Here is a 17,981-nt window from a genome sequence, read left to right as displayed (position 1 = left end):
CTAAACTATGGCTTAAAATAACCTTTTAAGTGTCGGGCATTTAGACAAAGTAAGGGTGGCTAAAAGGTAGCATTGACACTCCTTAAATTTGAATATTATAGACCAAATTGATAGTACTTCTGTTTGGTTCTTCTAAGTAAAGATGCTAGAGTCCATGGAGTATGTTCAGATGATTCCCACTGTCATGACAGTTTTTTTGTAAACATTTTATGCAAAAATGCAAACAAAGTTACATTTAAAATCCCTCTGCTTACAACTGGAAGAATCATTGCTCACACAAGACAATTATCCGAAACTTAAAGAAGGGATCAACACTGCTTACAGACACTCCTCTGCCATTTTACCCTACCAGGCCACATTTTTGCATTTCCCTTCATAAAAGGTAAAATAAAATGCGGTGGTATAATTAAGTGTTTTTACTTTCTGTATTTTAAAATGTTTTAATAGGTTGTTCTTAGTGCTCCGTTTCAAATTGCAAGAATTAAGAGTTGCAAAAAAAAAAATGAGGAGAATGACAGCTCTACAAGAGTTTGGGTGGCAAGCAACAGCATTAACCATAACCACTGCCATATACTTTGTGGTTCCACCAATTCTGTGCTCTCTTTCAGCATAGGGAAAAGACGAAAAAATGGTCATGAATAGTACAATAATTTGGACGGTTAAGTTGACAATCCACTACAATGTTATTGACAGTGGTAGATTGTCCCCTTAACTCACAAAATACAACTGGTAATACCACAACAGCAGTGTCAGAAACAGTTCCATTTATTAATCAAAATGTGCTACAGGGTTTGCTAACACACAAGGATAACCCTTTGAATGTATATATTTTAATTTGCATATGCTTAGGAGAGGCTTAGGTAATTATATGAGAACGTTTGTCGCCATTCAGCCTGGAGATTACATGGCCAGTTGCCTGTTTTACTGTAGACCAATTATATACCAGTCAGTTAATAAGTTCATAAGTTGCAAATTATCCTGATCTGGTCAACACCATGGAGGAACATTCTCTTATTACACATGATCATTCCATGTACTCAATTCCATCTACTTCAGTTTCTGGAGAAAGTTGTATTTATGATAGCTTGCCCTCGAACTTGACATTGCAGCCATCCATTCTGTCAACGGTCCCAACAATTTTTCCTGCTGTGCATTCCCTAAAACAGTATAGAGAACACATTGTTAGTTTCTTTTCACCCTTCTTAAAAACTGTATTTCCAAGAAGCTGCACAGAGCAAACATGGCTGTGTTAACTAGGTCTAAGAAATAAAAGCAATGATGTAATGGCAAAACAGCAAAATAGCATTTACCGGTACATGTAAATAAACAATTGGCAAAAAGCTATTATAAAAAGATTTTGTGTTTTAGAAATACATGTATGTACATTTTGGTAGGCTTCTTTTAGGGAGGTATGCCTCTATTTGCTCAATGTATTTATTGCAATTTACCTATTGCCCATGATGTGCTGAAAAATTTAATTTTTAAAGAAAAACACTGTTTTTGGACAGGAAAAGTGACAGAAATTAGACAGTAGTCATGTAAACTTGGACTAGGCTATTAACAGTTAAAAAATATTTACTTTTTTTCTGCAAACGTACCAATGTTGTATAATTTTCATTCTGGAATTAACTTGATTACATTTATTTTGTATTCACTTTGTATCAAAAGAAAAATTATATTTAAAAAAAATATCACCTGCACAGAACAGAGAAGGATTTCACACATGTATAAACAAGGAACAGTGAAAGTATTTTGTTGTCAACTCTTTTGTAACAGTACAATATTTTAAAATAAATATTCACACACTGCAATAAGGCAATGAATTATTGGTTTCAGCTCAAGCTCCAACAAAATTCTTAATTTCTTCGTGAAGGGCTTTATTAAGCTTCAAAGGCCAACTTTGACTGAAACTGTTCCAAATTAAAACATTTCCTTCTGCTATAAACCAGACTGCATTCTCCAAACATTTTCCTTGCATAACTACCGTTGTCATTAAAAAATAAAAATCGAGCGAGCTCCTATGTATTGCTAGTCGTTTGCAGGTAAGAGGCATTCCAATGAAATAAAGCTTACGCCATTCGATTCGAAATCTACATATTCGTACACAGAATGACCATCTTCGACTGCAAACGCCAGAAGTTTTGCTTCACAAAATAAGGTGCAGGCATTTTTCTTGGATAAATAAACTAGACATAATGAAAGAGGAACAAGCAAAGAAAGTCTTGATAGTGTTGCGGAACTTGGGGGCGAGTCAAATAAAAGAGATTTTCACTTGTTTTTACTCAAGAGAGCACTTGAAGGCAAAAAAAATGCAACGACAAAATTCCCACTAAAACGAAGGAAAAAATAAATTTAAGTCAAAGTGTGACATAACGAGACTGCAACCACGGCAAAGGTAAATCACTACATACCTTGTGCAAAAGATTTGTAGAGCTGCAAGACCAAAGACCTCTGTGATCCACGGCTTGGAAAAACTACTAAAATTTGCCGAATTAAACTTTACCAAAAGCTCTCATAAGAAGATTAAAATCTTGCACACTGGAACATTTTTTAAAGCCTGGAGTCCTATACGGCTGTAAAGAGAAAGGAAAGACAATGTTGTCTGGAGTGATTTGAAACTTGGGGGCGGTTGGAAAGAAAATGCAAATTCGCTTTGAAGTGGAGACAAAATCAGATCAAATTCCAAATTTCCTACCTTGAATAGGGCCGTGTATCTGATGATCGTCTAAACAGTATAACCAATGATTTAAGCCCATAGAACGTCAACATCTTGAGATTATCCTTCGGTGTCTTTCGTCTCCTATGGACATCTTGAACTTTCGTAAATCAAAAGTCAAACTTCGCTGTTTGGCGGATTTTTCTTGTTTTGTTCGCAGTTTGATCGTCAAAATATCCTCATCCGAAGACACGGTAAACACCACGAGTATCCATAGTGTTAGACGTTTATGTAAACATGTTATTCTCTTTCATATCTGTTCATGAAAGCTTTCCAAGTGCGTAGATCACTCAGCTGAAAATCCACCGAAGCGCGCTCACACTTTGAAAATGGCGCCGACGATCTGGAATTCTGATTTATCTGGCGCATGCGCAGACAAAATGCCCATGTGCTATCGTTGCCTGTCTTTGAATTCCGTAGAGACCCGCCCCAGGGCACCGCGTGCGATCACGTGCCATACAGAATCTCTGACGTATTTTGTGACATCTGTCGTTGCACGGACCAAACTTTGTCCAAGAACTCCAGGCTCTTGAACCCTCAGCTATCCGAGTTCGAAAGAAAGAAAACAGAAAGAAAGAAAGAAAAATCGACTTTATACATCCGATATTTAAGAAATGCAACGTAAAACTTCCATTCTGTTTGAGAAATTTGAGGTGACTACCGATGTCGACCCAGGTCCCCAGATCGCATTAATTCATGTTACTCCTCAGCTTCCCAAATGCCAATTTCCAATAGCCTTGGGGGGAATAAAGCAAAAAAAAAATATTTATTCATTCTTTAACCTCAATGGAATATCTTTTTTACTCCTCCAAGCCTCGAAACCAAGTTAGAATTTTGAAATATTGAATTGGCCCCGTTATGAACCCCTTTTCACGAAGTTCAGAGGAGAGTTACACATTAACTCATTTGCATGCCATGTTTATAAGGGATCTCTCATTGCATAAGTTATCTTATATAAACGTTCTATACAAAAAGCTAAAACTAAAGTTAAAGCTTAAACAACGAAGCTTTCACGAAACCTTGCCTGAGATGTCTCAAAATTCTGAATGACTTTGCCCTCTCCAAAATGTATTTGCAGGAGATTTGTACTTGGATCAAATTGAGTGGTCGTAAATCGACCTAAAAGGATAGATAATAAAAGCTTTGAAACCTTAAGCTTAAAAGCCACTGAAATATACATAGAACAATGATCATAACGCAGTCGTCACATACCCCTACCATCATGCCTACTGTCTTGGATCTATTTTTTACTCATCCCAATTGCCTGATTTCGATGAAGGAACTAGGCGATCACTCGCCAAGATTCCCCTTTACTTCAGCCAACGATTGACAACGAGAGTTAGTCTTAATTGTTGCGCAGTTGGGTATACTCACTCTTACAGTCGTACAGTGCATTCAGCTGCTGTATGTCCGTCTCACTGAAGCGCTTTCTCTGACCGAACTGCACGCTGGGTTGTTTGATGGCCTTAATTGTGCGCTTGCCATTCTTGGAGAACGCGTGGCTCCCATAATGCATCAGACTTTGGAAGTCGTACATGGCGCCGAGATAGTCGAGTTTACCATGTAAGTACTTGTTGAAATTATGAGCCTGACCTGTGACAGTGAAACAAGCGATATATCCAGTGTTGAAGTCAAAGTTAAAGTCTTGCGTCTTGCTTAAATTTACAAGAAACCCACAGCCAGAAGAAATTGCAATTTTTATTCGTGTGACAAAAAAGGAGGGGTTTAAACCGTAGACAGATGGAAGGACAGTCAGTCAGTCAGTCAGTCAGTCAGTCAGTCAGTCAGTCAGCCAGCCAGTCAGAGTAAGTCAGTCAGTCAGTCATTCAGCCAGTCAGAGTAAGTCAGTCGGTCGGTCGGTCGGTCGGTCGGTCGGTCGGTCAGTCAATCAATCAGTCAGTCAGAGTCAGTCAGTCAGTCAGTCGGTCAGTCAGACAGTCAGACAGTCAGGCAGTCAGTCAGGCAGTCAGGCAGGCAGGCAGGTTGTCAGTCGGTCGGTCGGTCGGTCGGTCGGTCAGTCGGACAGTCAGTAAGTCAGTCAGTCAGTCAGTCGGTCGTTCAGTCTGTCACTCAGTCAGACAGTCAGTCAGTCAGATAGACAGACAGGTAGGTCATCAGCTAGGCTGACAAAACCATCAAACGCCAAATTACAACTGGATACAGAAGTGCTAGATTCACTCCACTCACCCTTTCCGATATTCTCCCACAGCACCTCCACGTACTTATTGCGATCAGTGCGTGACTGTTCGTGCCAAAAGCCAACTGCGTGCATCAACTCGTGCATGATGATGCCCTTCTTGTCACATCCGGGACCAACAGACAACAGCTGAGGGCCTGGTTTGGAGATTTGCTCACCCACAGACGACCAACAACTGAAACAGTCACGTGATACTGTATTTAATCGTTGTGTTGTGAGGTTCATCAAAAACGCTACTTTAAGGCGCAAAATACAATCCAGGGTTTACGTGGAAAACATTTCCCGCAAATTTATTATTGTACGCACAATATTAAAAAAGATTCCATTTCGTGAAGATTGCGAGTATTCCTAAAGTTGTGACGTCAGGGTGTCGTTATGAAAATACGTCATGCTGCTTAGCAACCTCTCACGAAAACCGCTGAGTAGATCAATTTGTAATGACGGGCTTTCGAGCAAATAAGCGGAACAGTTCTAATGTGATACAATCTTCAACTACTTGATGATTCCTAGTAGAACAGAATGATTTCAACCTGTTTACATAAATTTTAAATGTACATCCAGAAATAATTTACCCTTGTTAAAATTTTAAGCAGAGGAAGACAACATCCAAGATTCCATTCTTACCCAGGCCGCTTCACGAACCAGATCCAGTGCTTTTGCTTTTTGCGCGGCTTAAAGCGTAAACAGGTGTGTCGGTGAAACTCCTTGATGGCGGCCATGATGACACTTTTGGCACGAACTGAAAAGAAGTTTACAAATCTCTGTCGAAGATCAAACTATCAATTCTCGTTGCTTATTTCCAAACACACTTCCTTTTATGTGTAATGTTAGTTCTGAGAATTTCGTGGTACATTAAGAAGCTTAAAAAAAATTAACAATCAGTAGCAGTAAACTGGAAACTCATTCTCGTCCCCATAGCCCTTTTCATTTCTCTTAGCCGGCAAAGCCTTGGCACGAGAAACGAAGGGCTCTGGGACACAGGATTTCCAGTCCTAGATTCTAGGACTTCCGGTCTTCATGTAAGCAGTCATACGTTGTAAAAGAATGTTTGAGAGAGTCATTGCGTTTTTGACTTCCGTTCAAGAAAACTTTCTTTCAACCAGCAAATCAAAAAAATTCGAATTAATTCATAATTCCTATTTCCCAAAGCCCTTCGTTTCTCTTGCCAAGGCTTAGCTGGCTAAGAGAAGCGATAAGGGGTATGGCGACGAGAATGCTGAAAACTTTCTCCGCAGTCTCCAGATCCAAGTTCCAAAAATCTGAGTTTCGAGTTGTTGACTTTCTTTATACCGATTCTCATTTCAAAATCAGGAACAGCATGAACATTAAGTCAGCAGTGCTCGGCTGTGGGCATGTTCGATATGCGCTCGGCTATGTTCGGAATGTGCTGGCCTGTGCTGTGGCTAATCCCGGTTCGGGGCCGTTCTCTGGGAAGGTATTTGTTTTAAATAGTTAATCATTTCTTAATACTTACAAAGAGCGGGTGATATTCTGTACGGTATGACGCGGGTTCTCCAAAGTTTCTGTCTGTTTCTAATAGCGTTTCTTTTTGTGATCACATCTCCCTCTCCAGGCCCGTCTGCATCTCCTTCCTCTCTCTGATCAACTTGACGCTTGTCTTCATCAGTCAACACGATATCTGCCTCGTACAGGCTGTCTTTAACACCTGCAAGATGTTCGATAGCGCGAGTTTGTACACTGTAGAGTGCTGGCGCGTACACCACATTGTACAAAATATTTCACCGCGGTCAAACGTCTCAGGCAGCTTTTCTTTCTATTTCGGGGAATTTTGTACATATTGAAGTGTTAGTTTGAGCAAGAATCGATAAATTATTACTGAACGTAAACATATTCCCATTTCCTCAGGTAAAACAGTCTTTGTAAAATTTAAATGTTCCGCATCCGCACCAAAGTGCTTTGACAAAATGGCGACGACAAGTCCGCATTGCACTATTTTCAAACACGTAGAACTTTTTTAGTAAAGCTTCAAAAAACTTAGTAAATCGTCAGGATACAGGTAATGTACCAATCTTTGTACTGTGAAAATTTTAACCCTATCTTTGAAGTACTTTTCTTGTTTTTTGCGTATTTCTGTCGTTTGACCGCAGTCGAACAAAATATGCGGCTAGCTTGCGTTTCTCCACGTCTCAAAAAACAGTTTGCATTGTTAGTTGATTGATTTGTTGACACGTGGGTACATGCAAGACAGTTATTTTTTGGACACCATTGAAACATTTCATATCTCGTCCTCTGGATTATCACTAAAAAAAGAAGAGGATGGACATCTATCGCCGACCGGCGCAAATGATCAGATCATTTGGGCAGGTAACAGCAAATGCATCATATTGGAGTAGTATTCAACACGCCATTTTGAAAATATTTTAGTTCAAACTAGTGTCCGATGCTCTTGGGTATAAAATGAAAGAAATAGCTAGTATATCCTAACTTTTTGAGGTAAATTCTTTTGTTAAATTTTCCCAGATTCTCATACCCAAGTGTTGTATTTTTCTTATTTTATAAATTAAATCAATCATGGCATAAGCCTAAGTGAATATCACAAAGGCTCCATCAAAAAGAAAAAAAAAATCAAGACATATTTCCCTGTGTCCTTCATTATATATGGTCGATGACTCTGCGATCTTTACTAAGGGGGGAGGGGAGGAACTGGGAATAAGAAGAACAGTCTTCGGGAGTGGGAATAGATTGTACAAAACACTCAAAACTGGAATACAACAGACCAGCATTCAGCCCTTCGATGTTATTTAACACTGCATCATCTTGCCTCTCCAACTCAATTGAATTGGTCTTCCCAGTTATCTTTGGCTCGCCTGTAAATAGAGAACGCTTAACGTTTAAAATGCGAACTAAGGTTAAGAAGTGTTAGACAAACTATCCATTGTGAAGGCAGCTGTAATTCCTTTATACTTATTAAAATGTCATTATCAGATAAAGGAAACAGAAAAAGCTATATAACTTGAAAGTAAAAAAAAAATGTGTATGGCGGACACATTCGTCTTGCTAAAATCTCTCCATTAATTAGAGAAAATAAGCAACGATATATTCGATTGTTTTTCTGCCAGGGGATATGATGTTAATAGTTTGGAAAATTATTTCAATGTTCACCGTCCTAAAGGTGTAAACGACCATTTATTTTATGAGCAAAATTTTAATTTTCCTTATGGATTTTATTTTATTCCTTTTAATTCTATTATTAAAATTGGCTGGTTTGGCAATACAATACAACACCCTAGCTTATGATTTACCATATTCTTTTAACCTGTCTTTATGACAATTTATTTACAGAGTAAAGAGAAATTGAATGCTGATCATCTTTTGTGAATAAGGGGTCGTGTACGCTTGTTTGCGGCAGTTATAGAGAAGAACTCGAAAAATTTTGAATCATAACCAGTCAAAATTATGGCCTTTAATTCTGACTTTAAGTGTTGCCTATCAGTTAACGAGTCTCAATTTTTGTTTTGTCTCCTCTCAGCGTTAGTTATTGTAGCTTTATTATTAAGTTTATGTTTTCTTGATCCGGGAAATTTTACAAATTACTTACCTGAAATAGAACTTGAACACGTGACAATCAACCAAATAATGTAAACGAACACTGCGCGCGTAACTGACTTTAGCGAAGAGCGTCTTGTGGGACTCATTTTGTATAAACTATCCTTTTCTTTTAAAATTTACATGAAATACCTTTAGACTTCAACCTGCTGGTTCTGTCTATGAAGCACCTGTTTACTGCCTGCTCGTGCAACATGTCCTTGTTGTCACACGTTTAGTCTGATAAACGGTTCGTATTTTTGCGTCGTGTTCGTTGCGTCGTACTATTAGCACACATTTAAAGAGACAGTGACACGAGAAGTCTTCTAAGCTTTCGTGTAAACTATGTTAGAACTGGAAGGGGTTCACTTCACTGTTCGACGAAATAGCTCTTGAACAATAAAAGAAAGGCATATATCCATTCTCCAAGATGTGAATAACCCTAACGGATTGTTTTTACGTGGTTTTCTTCCAAGTAACACTCTCAAACTTAACAACGTCGGCCCAATTTTTTCAAGCTTTCGCTCACTTTACACCTATCCACTCGTAGCCACACCTTTTTTCAACAATTCTCATGACTAGCACGGTGTGTTTTAGCAAGGTCAGGCCTTTATTAGTGGATTTCCAATTATAAATACCAACACCATTGGATTTCAAGTGGCACTGAATCTTGGTGACACTGCCCTTTTAAAGGAGCTAAAGTCACAGATAGCCTCTTGCGCAAACGCTCTTAGGGCTCGTAACGCAATCCTTCCTCTTCGGGAGTCGTTCGTGTGGAGAAAGGATTGCGTGACAAGCTCATAAAGCGTCTGAGTGGGAGGCTACGTCACAAAAGGCTATCGTGACAAATGAAGACTATTTTTTTAAGTTAGTTGTTCGCAGTCCATTTCAATCTTGCCCGGTCTTAACTACCTTTGTTAGTTTTTAGTTTATTGTTACCTCTTTGATGTTTTTGTCTTACGTAACTTCTTCTGTTGTATAAAAGATGCTTATATACAGCTAATTCGCGAATGGTTATCGGAAAAAAGTACAAAAGTGCACGCGAAAAGACCGAAAGGTGGTCTGGGTATTCACTTCAATTTTGCATATTGGCCTAGAGAAAATGTACAAGCGTGTATTTTTGCACATAAAGATTTTGTTTTTCCTCTCAGGAGGCCATTTTTTGTAGCTTTACTTTTTTTGTCGCATGTAGTTTTCCAAATTCTTCTAAAATTCAGTATGGCAAAAAGTACCTTGTTTCCACATGTCTGAAGAGAAAGAAAACGTGCAAATTCGCGTTTGTCATGTCCCATCATCAGCATGGGCAGTAGCTCTCTAATTCTACCCATACTACGTACTATTTCAAAAACGAGTGCGAGTGTTTCATCACGATTTCCAAACACGAGAAAACAGATGAAAGCACGAGGCCGCTTCGGCCGAGTGCTTTCATCTGTTTTCGAGTGTTTGGAAATCGTGATGAAACACGATGCACGAGTTTTTGAAATGACTTCTCTAAAGAAACAATACAAAATTATGCAGTGTCGTATTTTTTCCCATTTTTCTTTAAAATGCCTTGTATGTGTGATTTGTTGTATTCAGTCGGCATTCATTGTATTTGTGAGCTTTTGTTTTTAATTATCCAATAGTTTCGCGTTGCACCAAATTTGTATTCTAAAAGCGTTGTGAACTTGAAGGGATTTACATATTGTTTTTGCCATGGCCGAAGGAAGGTTTCGCTCCCCGAAAACAATCGAGGAAGAAGAACTTTGCGTAGAGAGAGCAGTACCGAAGTCTACCAGATATAAAAATAAGTGGGCAATAGGGATTTTTGAGGATTGGCAACGAGTGCGAAGTGTCAATGTTCCAATACTCGAGGTTGGTGGAGTTTTTAAAGAGTATGAATTGCACAAAGTTCAGCCGCTTACGTTAAGCCGCTAAGCCGTTAAGCCGTTAAGTTCAGCCGCTTACGCCGCTTACGCCGCTTAAGTTTCTCAGAATGTGGATATGGATACTATGCCAGTCTGTTTTGGCGACTTTAAGAAATGTACTGTAAACTTTAATTTCAAATGACTTAGGCTTGTCAGTTTGTAATTTGAAATGTTTTTCCTGGTCATTGTTTATTAAAAATTAATGATTCATGTAAAGCTGTGTTTGAGTAATATATGAATATGCAGATTAAGAACAATTTTTTCACTAGTGATGAAAACGTGATGAAACACTAGTGATGAAAACGTGATGAAACACTAGTGATTTTCAACTGGTGTTTCATTGAGTTTCCAACTCGTCCACCTGACCCGAATGGGGCGCTCTGGTTGGCTTATAACGTCATGAATTATTAATGAGTTTGAGAACTTTCGATCTTGTCGTGTGCACTTTTATGCTTTTTTTCCGATAACCTTTCTCAAATTAGCTGTATTTGTTTTTTTTTCTTTAACAACGATACCATCACTAGGCTATGTAACCTAGTTCATTTCTGGTTAATCAGATAGCTTGGATGAGCTGACTCGTTTTATCGGTGAACACTCTTTCTTGAACCAAGCAATCAGCATTCATAAAATTCAACAGGGCGTTATACTTGGTATCTAACTGTCCCTAAAGTGTGTCTCCCTTGGACAACTGATGACCCAGTTGACCAATGTTTACACGAAAAATTTTTATGTGACAACTTTTATTTGCTCGTGTAGATGACGAAAATTGGTCAATTATTATGTGACAAATATATTTGTTACAAGCTGGCGAGTTAGCTTTATAAGACAAATAAAAGTTGTCACATACGGAAATTGCTCGTGTGGACCACTCAGCTCGTCGCATAAAATGTGGCAAATATTGCGTCAGCATATGTGGTCCTTAATCTCCCAACTCCCACACTGAGCACTGTGCGCGCGTATCTCCGCTGTTTGAGGTCATTACTGGCGCACTAAACTTTGGACTGCTGACAACTAATTGTTGTGTCATCTACACGATCAAATATATTTGTCACATAAAAATTGTCCGTGTAAACCCGGCTTTCTTTTGATATCAAACTAAATCACAGGTGCTGTAGCCATTACCAGCCACCACAGAGTTCATGAAAATGAGTTATTTATTTTAGTATTTATCTATTCATTTATTTTTTTAGTTAGTTAAGTATAATAAGTTATTTTGCTCGGTCGTTTTAAACGAGTATTTGAAGTGTTTATCTCTTATCCGTATAGTTGGTCGATCCTTCCTCTTGCACAACTTCCCTAGCCAGCGAAAAACAAATATGACATCAATCATTGTCCATGCTATGCACAAAAAAAGGAAATACATATTTTTTCTTATTTTAATTTAAACTTAGTATTTTAAATGGCTCCTACAAAATTATGAGGCATGTTTGTTGTAACATGTAATTTCTTTATGAAACTCGTTGTTTTGTCATTTAGGTAAAGTTTTAAAGAGATAACATTACATATATTTCTTCTGCATTTATCGTAATTTTGAGTTAACACTAGGAAATGGTGCCCTTTATTTTACAAATAACAAAATAATTCTTAACACGATTTGCTCTGTGATTAAAAATCCGGAAGTAACGAGAACACGAAAGGAGCTTCGAGGAAAAAAACAACAATTATAGGCGAGTGTTTTTGTCTACTTCATAAATGCCCCCCCTAAGAACAAAGCACAGTCGAGGTTTATGTTTTATAATATTTCTTGTGAAAATAGCTTAATTTTATTTCCTTTTTTAGTATATATTTTAAAACTAGTTTACGCGATCCTAAAAGCCGTGGCAAACGAAGACATATTTTTGGGGACACGATGTTGCTAGTGATGTTTCTTGTGTGAGCAGAAGGGAGGGACACGCAAGGGCGGTCTCTGCTTCTGTATTTATATACTTATGTACTTTCATATAAGGGCTTTACGGGTATGTGCCACTCAACAGGGTACGCTTTGTGCCTCTCTGAATCTGGAACAGGGTATAAAAATCACCCTTTTGACTCTGGAACAGGGTCGATTTTTCCCCAGAATCCAGATTAAGCACGATTAGTTTACCTACTAATCTCTGCTCCCCTCGTCGCTTTATCTCCAAGCAACAAACGAAGTCAAGGGAGAGATTTGTGATATACGCTAGTGTTTTTATATTTATGTAATATATATTTCCATTGTGGATATTGACTGGAACAGGGTACCTATCTTTCCAGTGTTTGTCTGGAACAGGTCCAGAGTATCATTGACTCAGCATCCTCGGAGACCCAGGGGCAGTTAGTGGGGGTGAGAAAAACGCGAAAATGCGGGCAAAAAATAGCGCGAAACTGCGGGCCAAAAAATTGGCATATAAAAGTTGGAGCGACTGAAAAGTGCCCCTGGGGAAAGAGTCTTACCAGACCAGTTCAAAAAGCTCTCTGAATACTGCCTCCTGATTGGGCAGAAAAATTTTTTGTATTCCCTTTGTATTATTCTGCGCAATCGGCGACCAGCCTGACTACAGTCCTTTAATTTCCAAAATCAATTAAAAATGTTTCCTTTCAGGGAAATAAGGTAAGTGGACATTCTGGATCCTCTTTGGAGCCTTATCACTCTAGTTGCAATGTAAATGGCAATATTGAAAATCATAAATATTATAATTGATACAGTTACATGCATATATTAAATAAAATGGTATGGCAATTTTATAAAGGAAAAGGCTGAATACTACCAAATTCTAATTGCAACAATGTCAACCTTTCTGCAGAAAATAAGAATCTTAAGAAGCTAAATAGCTTAAGTTTACGTTAATGACCATTTATATCAGAACCTGTTTAGGCTAACTTGGGAAAAGGGGAAATGCAGGTTCTTACTCGCGGATTTTAACTGTATCTTATCTATTTATCTATCTATTTATTTATTTGTTTATTTATTTGTTTATTTTTTATTTTTTAGTTATTTATTTATGTATCTGGAAGGACCTTATACATGGTATTTGATGAATTTATCTTTTCATTTTCTAGCAGTCTTGTTCTTGTTCTTTTCCGCCAGTTCCCTAGCCATTGAAAAACAATCTTACAATCAGCAATTACTTATGAAACTTAGATATGTAAAGATTATGACTTCTGTCGTTAGTTTGAAAACACCGTAGTTGTAGTCAGGCATGATTGTATTAAAAACTAAAAAATATCTTATTATAGGAAATTAACGCTAATGTTAATTAAGGCCCCGTCCACACTGACCCGGGAAAATTTGAAAACGCGCCTTTCTTTTCTCCGGTTAGGCCAACCGTCCACACTGAACTGGCATTTTCGGTCACCGAAAACGGAGCTTTTCAAAAACGCTCTCCAAAGTGGGTATCGTTTTCAAATTTACCCGGGTTAATGTGGACAGAAAACATTTTACGCGGCGTTTTCAATTTTCTCCGTTTTCAAATTTACCCGGGTCAGTGTGAAACCTAAGGTAATGAAATTTACCTTACGTTGCTTTTAAGGGTTACGTCATTTTCATGGTCTTTACTTTCATCATAGCTCTTGACCAATGAGTGCGCAAGAATTCTCTGTTATTTTTCAAACTGCAACCGATAACTCACCTGAGTTAGTAACTTTGCTGGAGCTCGTGCATTTGGGCCTGTTTCCTTTGCACATTTGCACCTGAACAAGCACTCCTTCGCATATGTTACCATTAAATTGAGGTGGAGGGTCATTACACAGCCGGGATCTCGTCTGATAGCCTTCATCACACGTTTTACTACAGGCGCTCCAGGCTGCCCACCGACCCCAATGGCCGTTTAAGGGGACTGGAAACAAAAGACAAATTTTGAAAATATAATCTATCACAGATATAATTTTACTAAGGCTCTCTTGACTACTTTTCTCTTTCCTTTTATCTTGCGTTCCCTGTGTCTTGTAATTGGTCTACGAAAGCTATATTTCGAGCCCTTATCAATCAGAAAGAAGGTATGTTTTACAAAGTGCAAGTGCAAGACCATCTGTCTCTCTACTAAGAAAGTTCCCCCACAGAGAAAGTATGTCTTTTGTGGAACCGAGGACCATAAGAGAGTGAAATGCACTCCCTGCGGCGATTGTTGAGTCCGACTCTCTTACGTCTTTCCAGTCTGGACTGCGCGAGCACTTTTATTAATTTAGTGGTTTACCCATATAATTTTAGAATTTTTAGATTTTTAGAACTAATTTAGAATTTTTCAGTTATTATATATGTACATATTGTATTTTTACTTTTTAGACGTTGGTGTGATATCCGTATGGACTTTTTACCGACATATTAAATGTAGATGTGTAGATGTAGATGTAAACAATTAAGCGTTCGCGACTTTTCCCGCAGCTTGACACTGGTTACTAATTTCCCCGGGGTTGCGACCAATTACAATTTTCAAGGGAACTAGAAGCAAATCATGCAGCTTGCCTTAATGATACAGCCATTTTACAATGACTTTCAAAAGCTTAGCAGTTTTGGGTTGCGTTATTTTAGCATTTGCTGTGCTTTGTAATTTTTGGGCGAAAGCAGAAACTCATAACCCATTTATTTATCATGCTCATGAAAACTTTATCATGAAAACAATGTAAGTGTATGAATTAATTTGTATTCCCTACTCACTATTACACTCGGCAGTCTCACAGCGTTTAGTTTGTCCCTGTATTCCGTCAGAATCCACTCCTGGGCATTTTTTCCTGTCCTTCGCTGCACAGAACCTTTCGCGTCTCATTGTGCACCTTCTGTCACAGGGACCCCAATCTGTCCAGCTACTCCATCCACCGCTAGGAGCTGTTTGAAAGAAATTACATAGTTCAACTGGGCCAACAAATACGTGAAGGGTTCCTGGCTTTTGCTAGGTAACCGTAAAGTCACATTAGCTTGTTGCCATGGCATACCGTCCCAAAAAGATACAGAGGTTTCAGCTTTATTTGAATTTCGCCATTTAAGGCTTTTTGCAAAATATAAAATGTTTAAATCGAAGGGAACTATAAGCGAGTGTTTGGCCCAATGCAAAACTGAGTTATTCACTAATAGTTTTTCAAGTCTGGAAGTTCATGGGAGGGAACTCACCTATGTCCAGGATTGAACGCAAGTATTGTTCAATTAGTACTTCATGTTTGACTGTGTTATTTGACATTTCCATATTGCTTCATATTTGACAGAATTTGGTGGGTTTTGGTGAACTTTTATTAATGAGGACACTTTGTGACGCCTGGGAATGTGCATCTCATTAGCGTTCACCCCTGGACATATCTGATTTCATCACACCCTGTAAAATACCCCCCTTTCCCAATCCAATGTTGTATGATTGTAGCCAAGGGCTTCCAAAAACAAACTACGACATTGATAGCTGGAAGGGGGTTTGAAAAGTGGGACGAAAGGGTGAAATTAGACCAATAACAATAAAGTAGCAGAGGCGGATCTAGGGGAGGGGTTGAGGGGGTTGTAACCCCCTTTGAGCAGCATTTTTGTTATTTTGTTTGATTCTTCCTAAAAATAATAGAATAAAATTGTCTTTTACAAAGTTGTTTCACTTCCACCATTCGACTGCTTTTCAAGTTTTGAAAAGATTATATGTACACTTTGCTACTGCTGTGGAGGATATTACTTGCAAGAAGGTGACGGTCGTATTAGGATCGCGTCATCAGACAGGATATTTTTTGGGGGAGGGGCATGGCTCCGGACCCCTTAAGAGCTCGTGCCAGAGGCACGGGGCCGTAACTCGCCTTCCATACCATTGGCGTTAAAGGTTATTACAATAATGTACAACTCCCCCCCCCCTTTCAGAAATTCCTGGATCCGCCCCTGAGTAGGGCCTTAGATGACAATGTGTCAGCACTCTTGTCACATATTGTGGGAACGAGGGTGAATGCAGCAGCGCAGTACAGGACCAAAAGGCAAAAAATCCGAACAGAAGCTCCCCAAAGAAAAACTCTGTTAATTGGACAAGTTACGGACCATCTCGATGCGTGGACCAAAGAAATGTAGTAGTACATGACGCCAGTTCTGTGCCCTTTGCCCATGCACCTTGTGGCATAAAACATTGTGTGACGCAAATCTTGACTTGACACGATATACAATATGACATATGTCCTCTGTACATTTAGAAATAAACTAAAATTAATTTTCAAAGTTTTGTTGAAATGTTTTAAACAAAACACTTACTTTTGCAGTCATAGACGGCGTTTAACTGCAGAATATCTGTCTTACTCAGACGCAACTGCTGACCGAATAGCATATTGCGATTTTTTAAGGCAACCATGGTCATCTTTCTGTTCTTGGAGAACAGGTAATTGCCATAATGCATAATACTTTGAAAGTCGTACATCCCGCCTGCATAGTCTACTTCCTGTGTGGGATATCTGTTGAAGTTTCTTTCTTGACCTGACGAGAGAATAAAAAATAATATATGGTCGATTGAATACCTATGTCAACTAAGGTGCCTATGAAAGCATTTAAAAAGATGTTATCTCTGGCAAAACACAAAACAATCCAGTGATCCAATAAAAACTCAAAGCAAATACATGTAACATAATCTGCTATCGCTTCGGCACCCACTTACATAACGTCTCAATTTCTCCCGACTATTCATCGGGTTTTAAGTCTGCCCTGCCCTTTAAGGTCGGGACACACAAGGCGACAAGTTGCTGCAACGTGTCGCCTCGTGTGACATGGTGCATTTTTGCGCCAATCTATGTCGCTGCGACAGAACTTTGTTGCTGCAATCTGAGTCACGCAAATTCAAACCAGTTTGAATTCGTGCAACTGATCGCAGTTACAAAATGAGCGAACGCAGCGTTTTCGCAGTGTGTGCACACTTCCGCGACAAGTCCCTGTCACAAAATATAAATTAACCAATGAGAGGGCGTCATGTATCTTCGCCATATTGAATTGGAAAACTAGTTCACATTCCCACTCTTCAAAATTTGCTGCGTGTGCACCGAAAAAGGGCCTTGTCGCAAGGACTTGTTTGAAGCACTACACACGGAGAGACTTGTCGCCTAGTTTGTCCCGACCCTTACTCCTAGTTAAGTCAACGCAGCAACCAATATCTGTAGATAAACTAGTAGTAATCAGAGGTTAGGGGAGTGCGTTCGACCCAAGTTAGATACCAACAGGAACAAGAAAGCCAGGCAGTGGCAAAAGACCCTCACTCGCGGCAAGGAGTTTGTGTGAGAGAGAAAGCTCATCACACAACTTTTTGGTGGAAAGATTGCAATTTGTAATTTCAGTTGTAACCGTATAAACCTTTCAAAGCTACAAATCTGCTTGCTCGATTTCCACTCGGTATGCGACGTTCGGTGACTGACTTAAGCTCTGCCTTCCTGACGATAACCCTGTAATATTTTCCATGCCAGTTTCGGCATCATTTTAACTTCAGACCCATGCTTCAGCCTTTTTTTAAGCACAAAATGTTCTGCGATAGCATGCGATCGCATTATGCCGCCATTTTGTTTTGCATGAGATCGAAGTCATGGCCGGCTAAGCGTGCTTAACGAGTCTATGACGTATTTCCGACCGACTACAAAATCGAGATTTCTCTCCCCTAAATGTTCGGCCCAGGCCTCTTGCAGGTTGAGTTTAAGTTTCCTTTTGCTCTAACGTCGACTGCAACTAGTTTTA

The 17,981-nt window shown here is 39.0% G+C and overlaps 1 protein-coding gene and 1 long non-coding RNA gene across 2 annotated transcripts in view; both read right to left on the bottom strand.

Annotated features, from left to right (window-relative positions):
- LOC144633706 (uncharacterized) overlaps positions 1-17,981 on the bottom strand; it is a 32,955-nt gene that overhangs the window by 7,413 nt on the left and 7,561 nt on the right. Inside the window, exons 7-15 of the mRNA XM_078492566.1 lie at positions 16,524-16,742; positions 14,979-15,146; positions 13,954-14,160; positions 7,652-7,741; positions 6,388-6,579; positions 5,538-5,652; positions 4,904-5,088; positions 4,091-4,309; positions 3,119-3,257 (exon numbers count right to left, since the gene is read on the bottom strand). Of these exons, the coding sequence (XP_078348692.1) occupies positions 3,119-3,257; positions 4,091-4,309; positions 4,904-5,088; positions 5,538-5,652; positions 6,388-6,579; positions 7,652-7,741; positions 13,954-14,160; positions 14,979-15,146; positions 16,524-16,742 (1,534 nt within the window). The remainder of the gene's footprint in view (positions 1-3,118; positions 3,258-4,090; positions 4,310-4,903; positions 5,089-5,537; positions 5,653-6,387; positions 6,580-7,651; positions 7,742-13,953; positions 14,161-14,978; positions 15,147-16,523; positions 16,743-17,981) is intronic.
- LOC144633711 (uncharacterized) lies at positions 748-3,106 on the bottom strand. Its single transcript, XR_013567091.1, has 3 exons — positions 2,696-3,106; positions 2,412-2,573; positions 748-1,157 (listed from the first exon to the last, which is right to left on the bottom strand). It is a non-coding gene; the product is annotated as an uncharacterized LOC144633711 (long non-coding RNA).

Source organism: Oculina patagonica, chromosome 12, assembly GCF_052425735.1.
Source record: "Oculina patagonica isolate OP01 chromosome 12, crgOcupat, whole genome shotgun sequence".
Classification (NCBI taxonomy): Eukaryota; Metazoa; Cnidaria; class Anthozoa; order Scleractinia; family Oculinidae; genus Oculina; species Oculina patagonica.
This window is presented reverse-complemented; position numbering and strand designations above follow the sequence as displayed.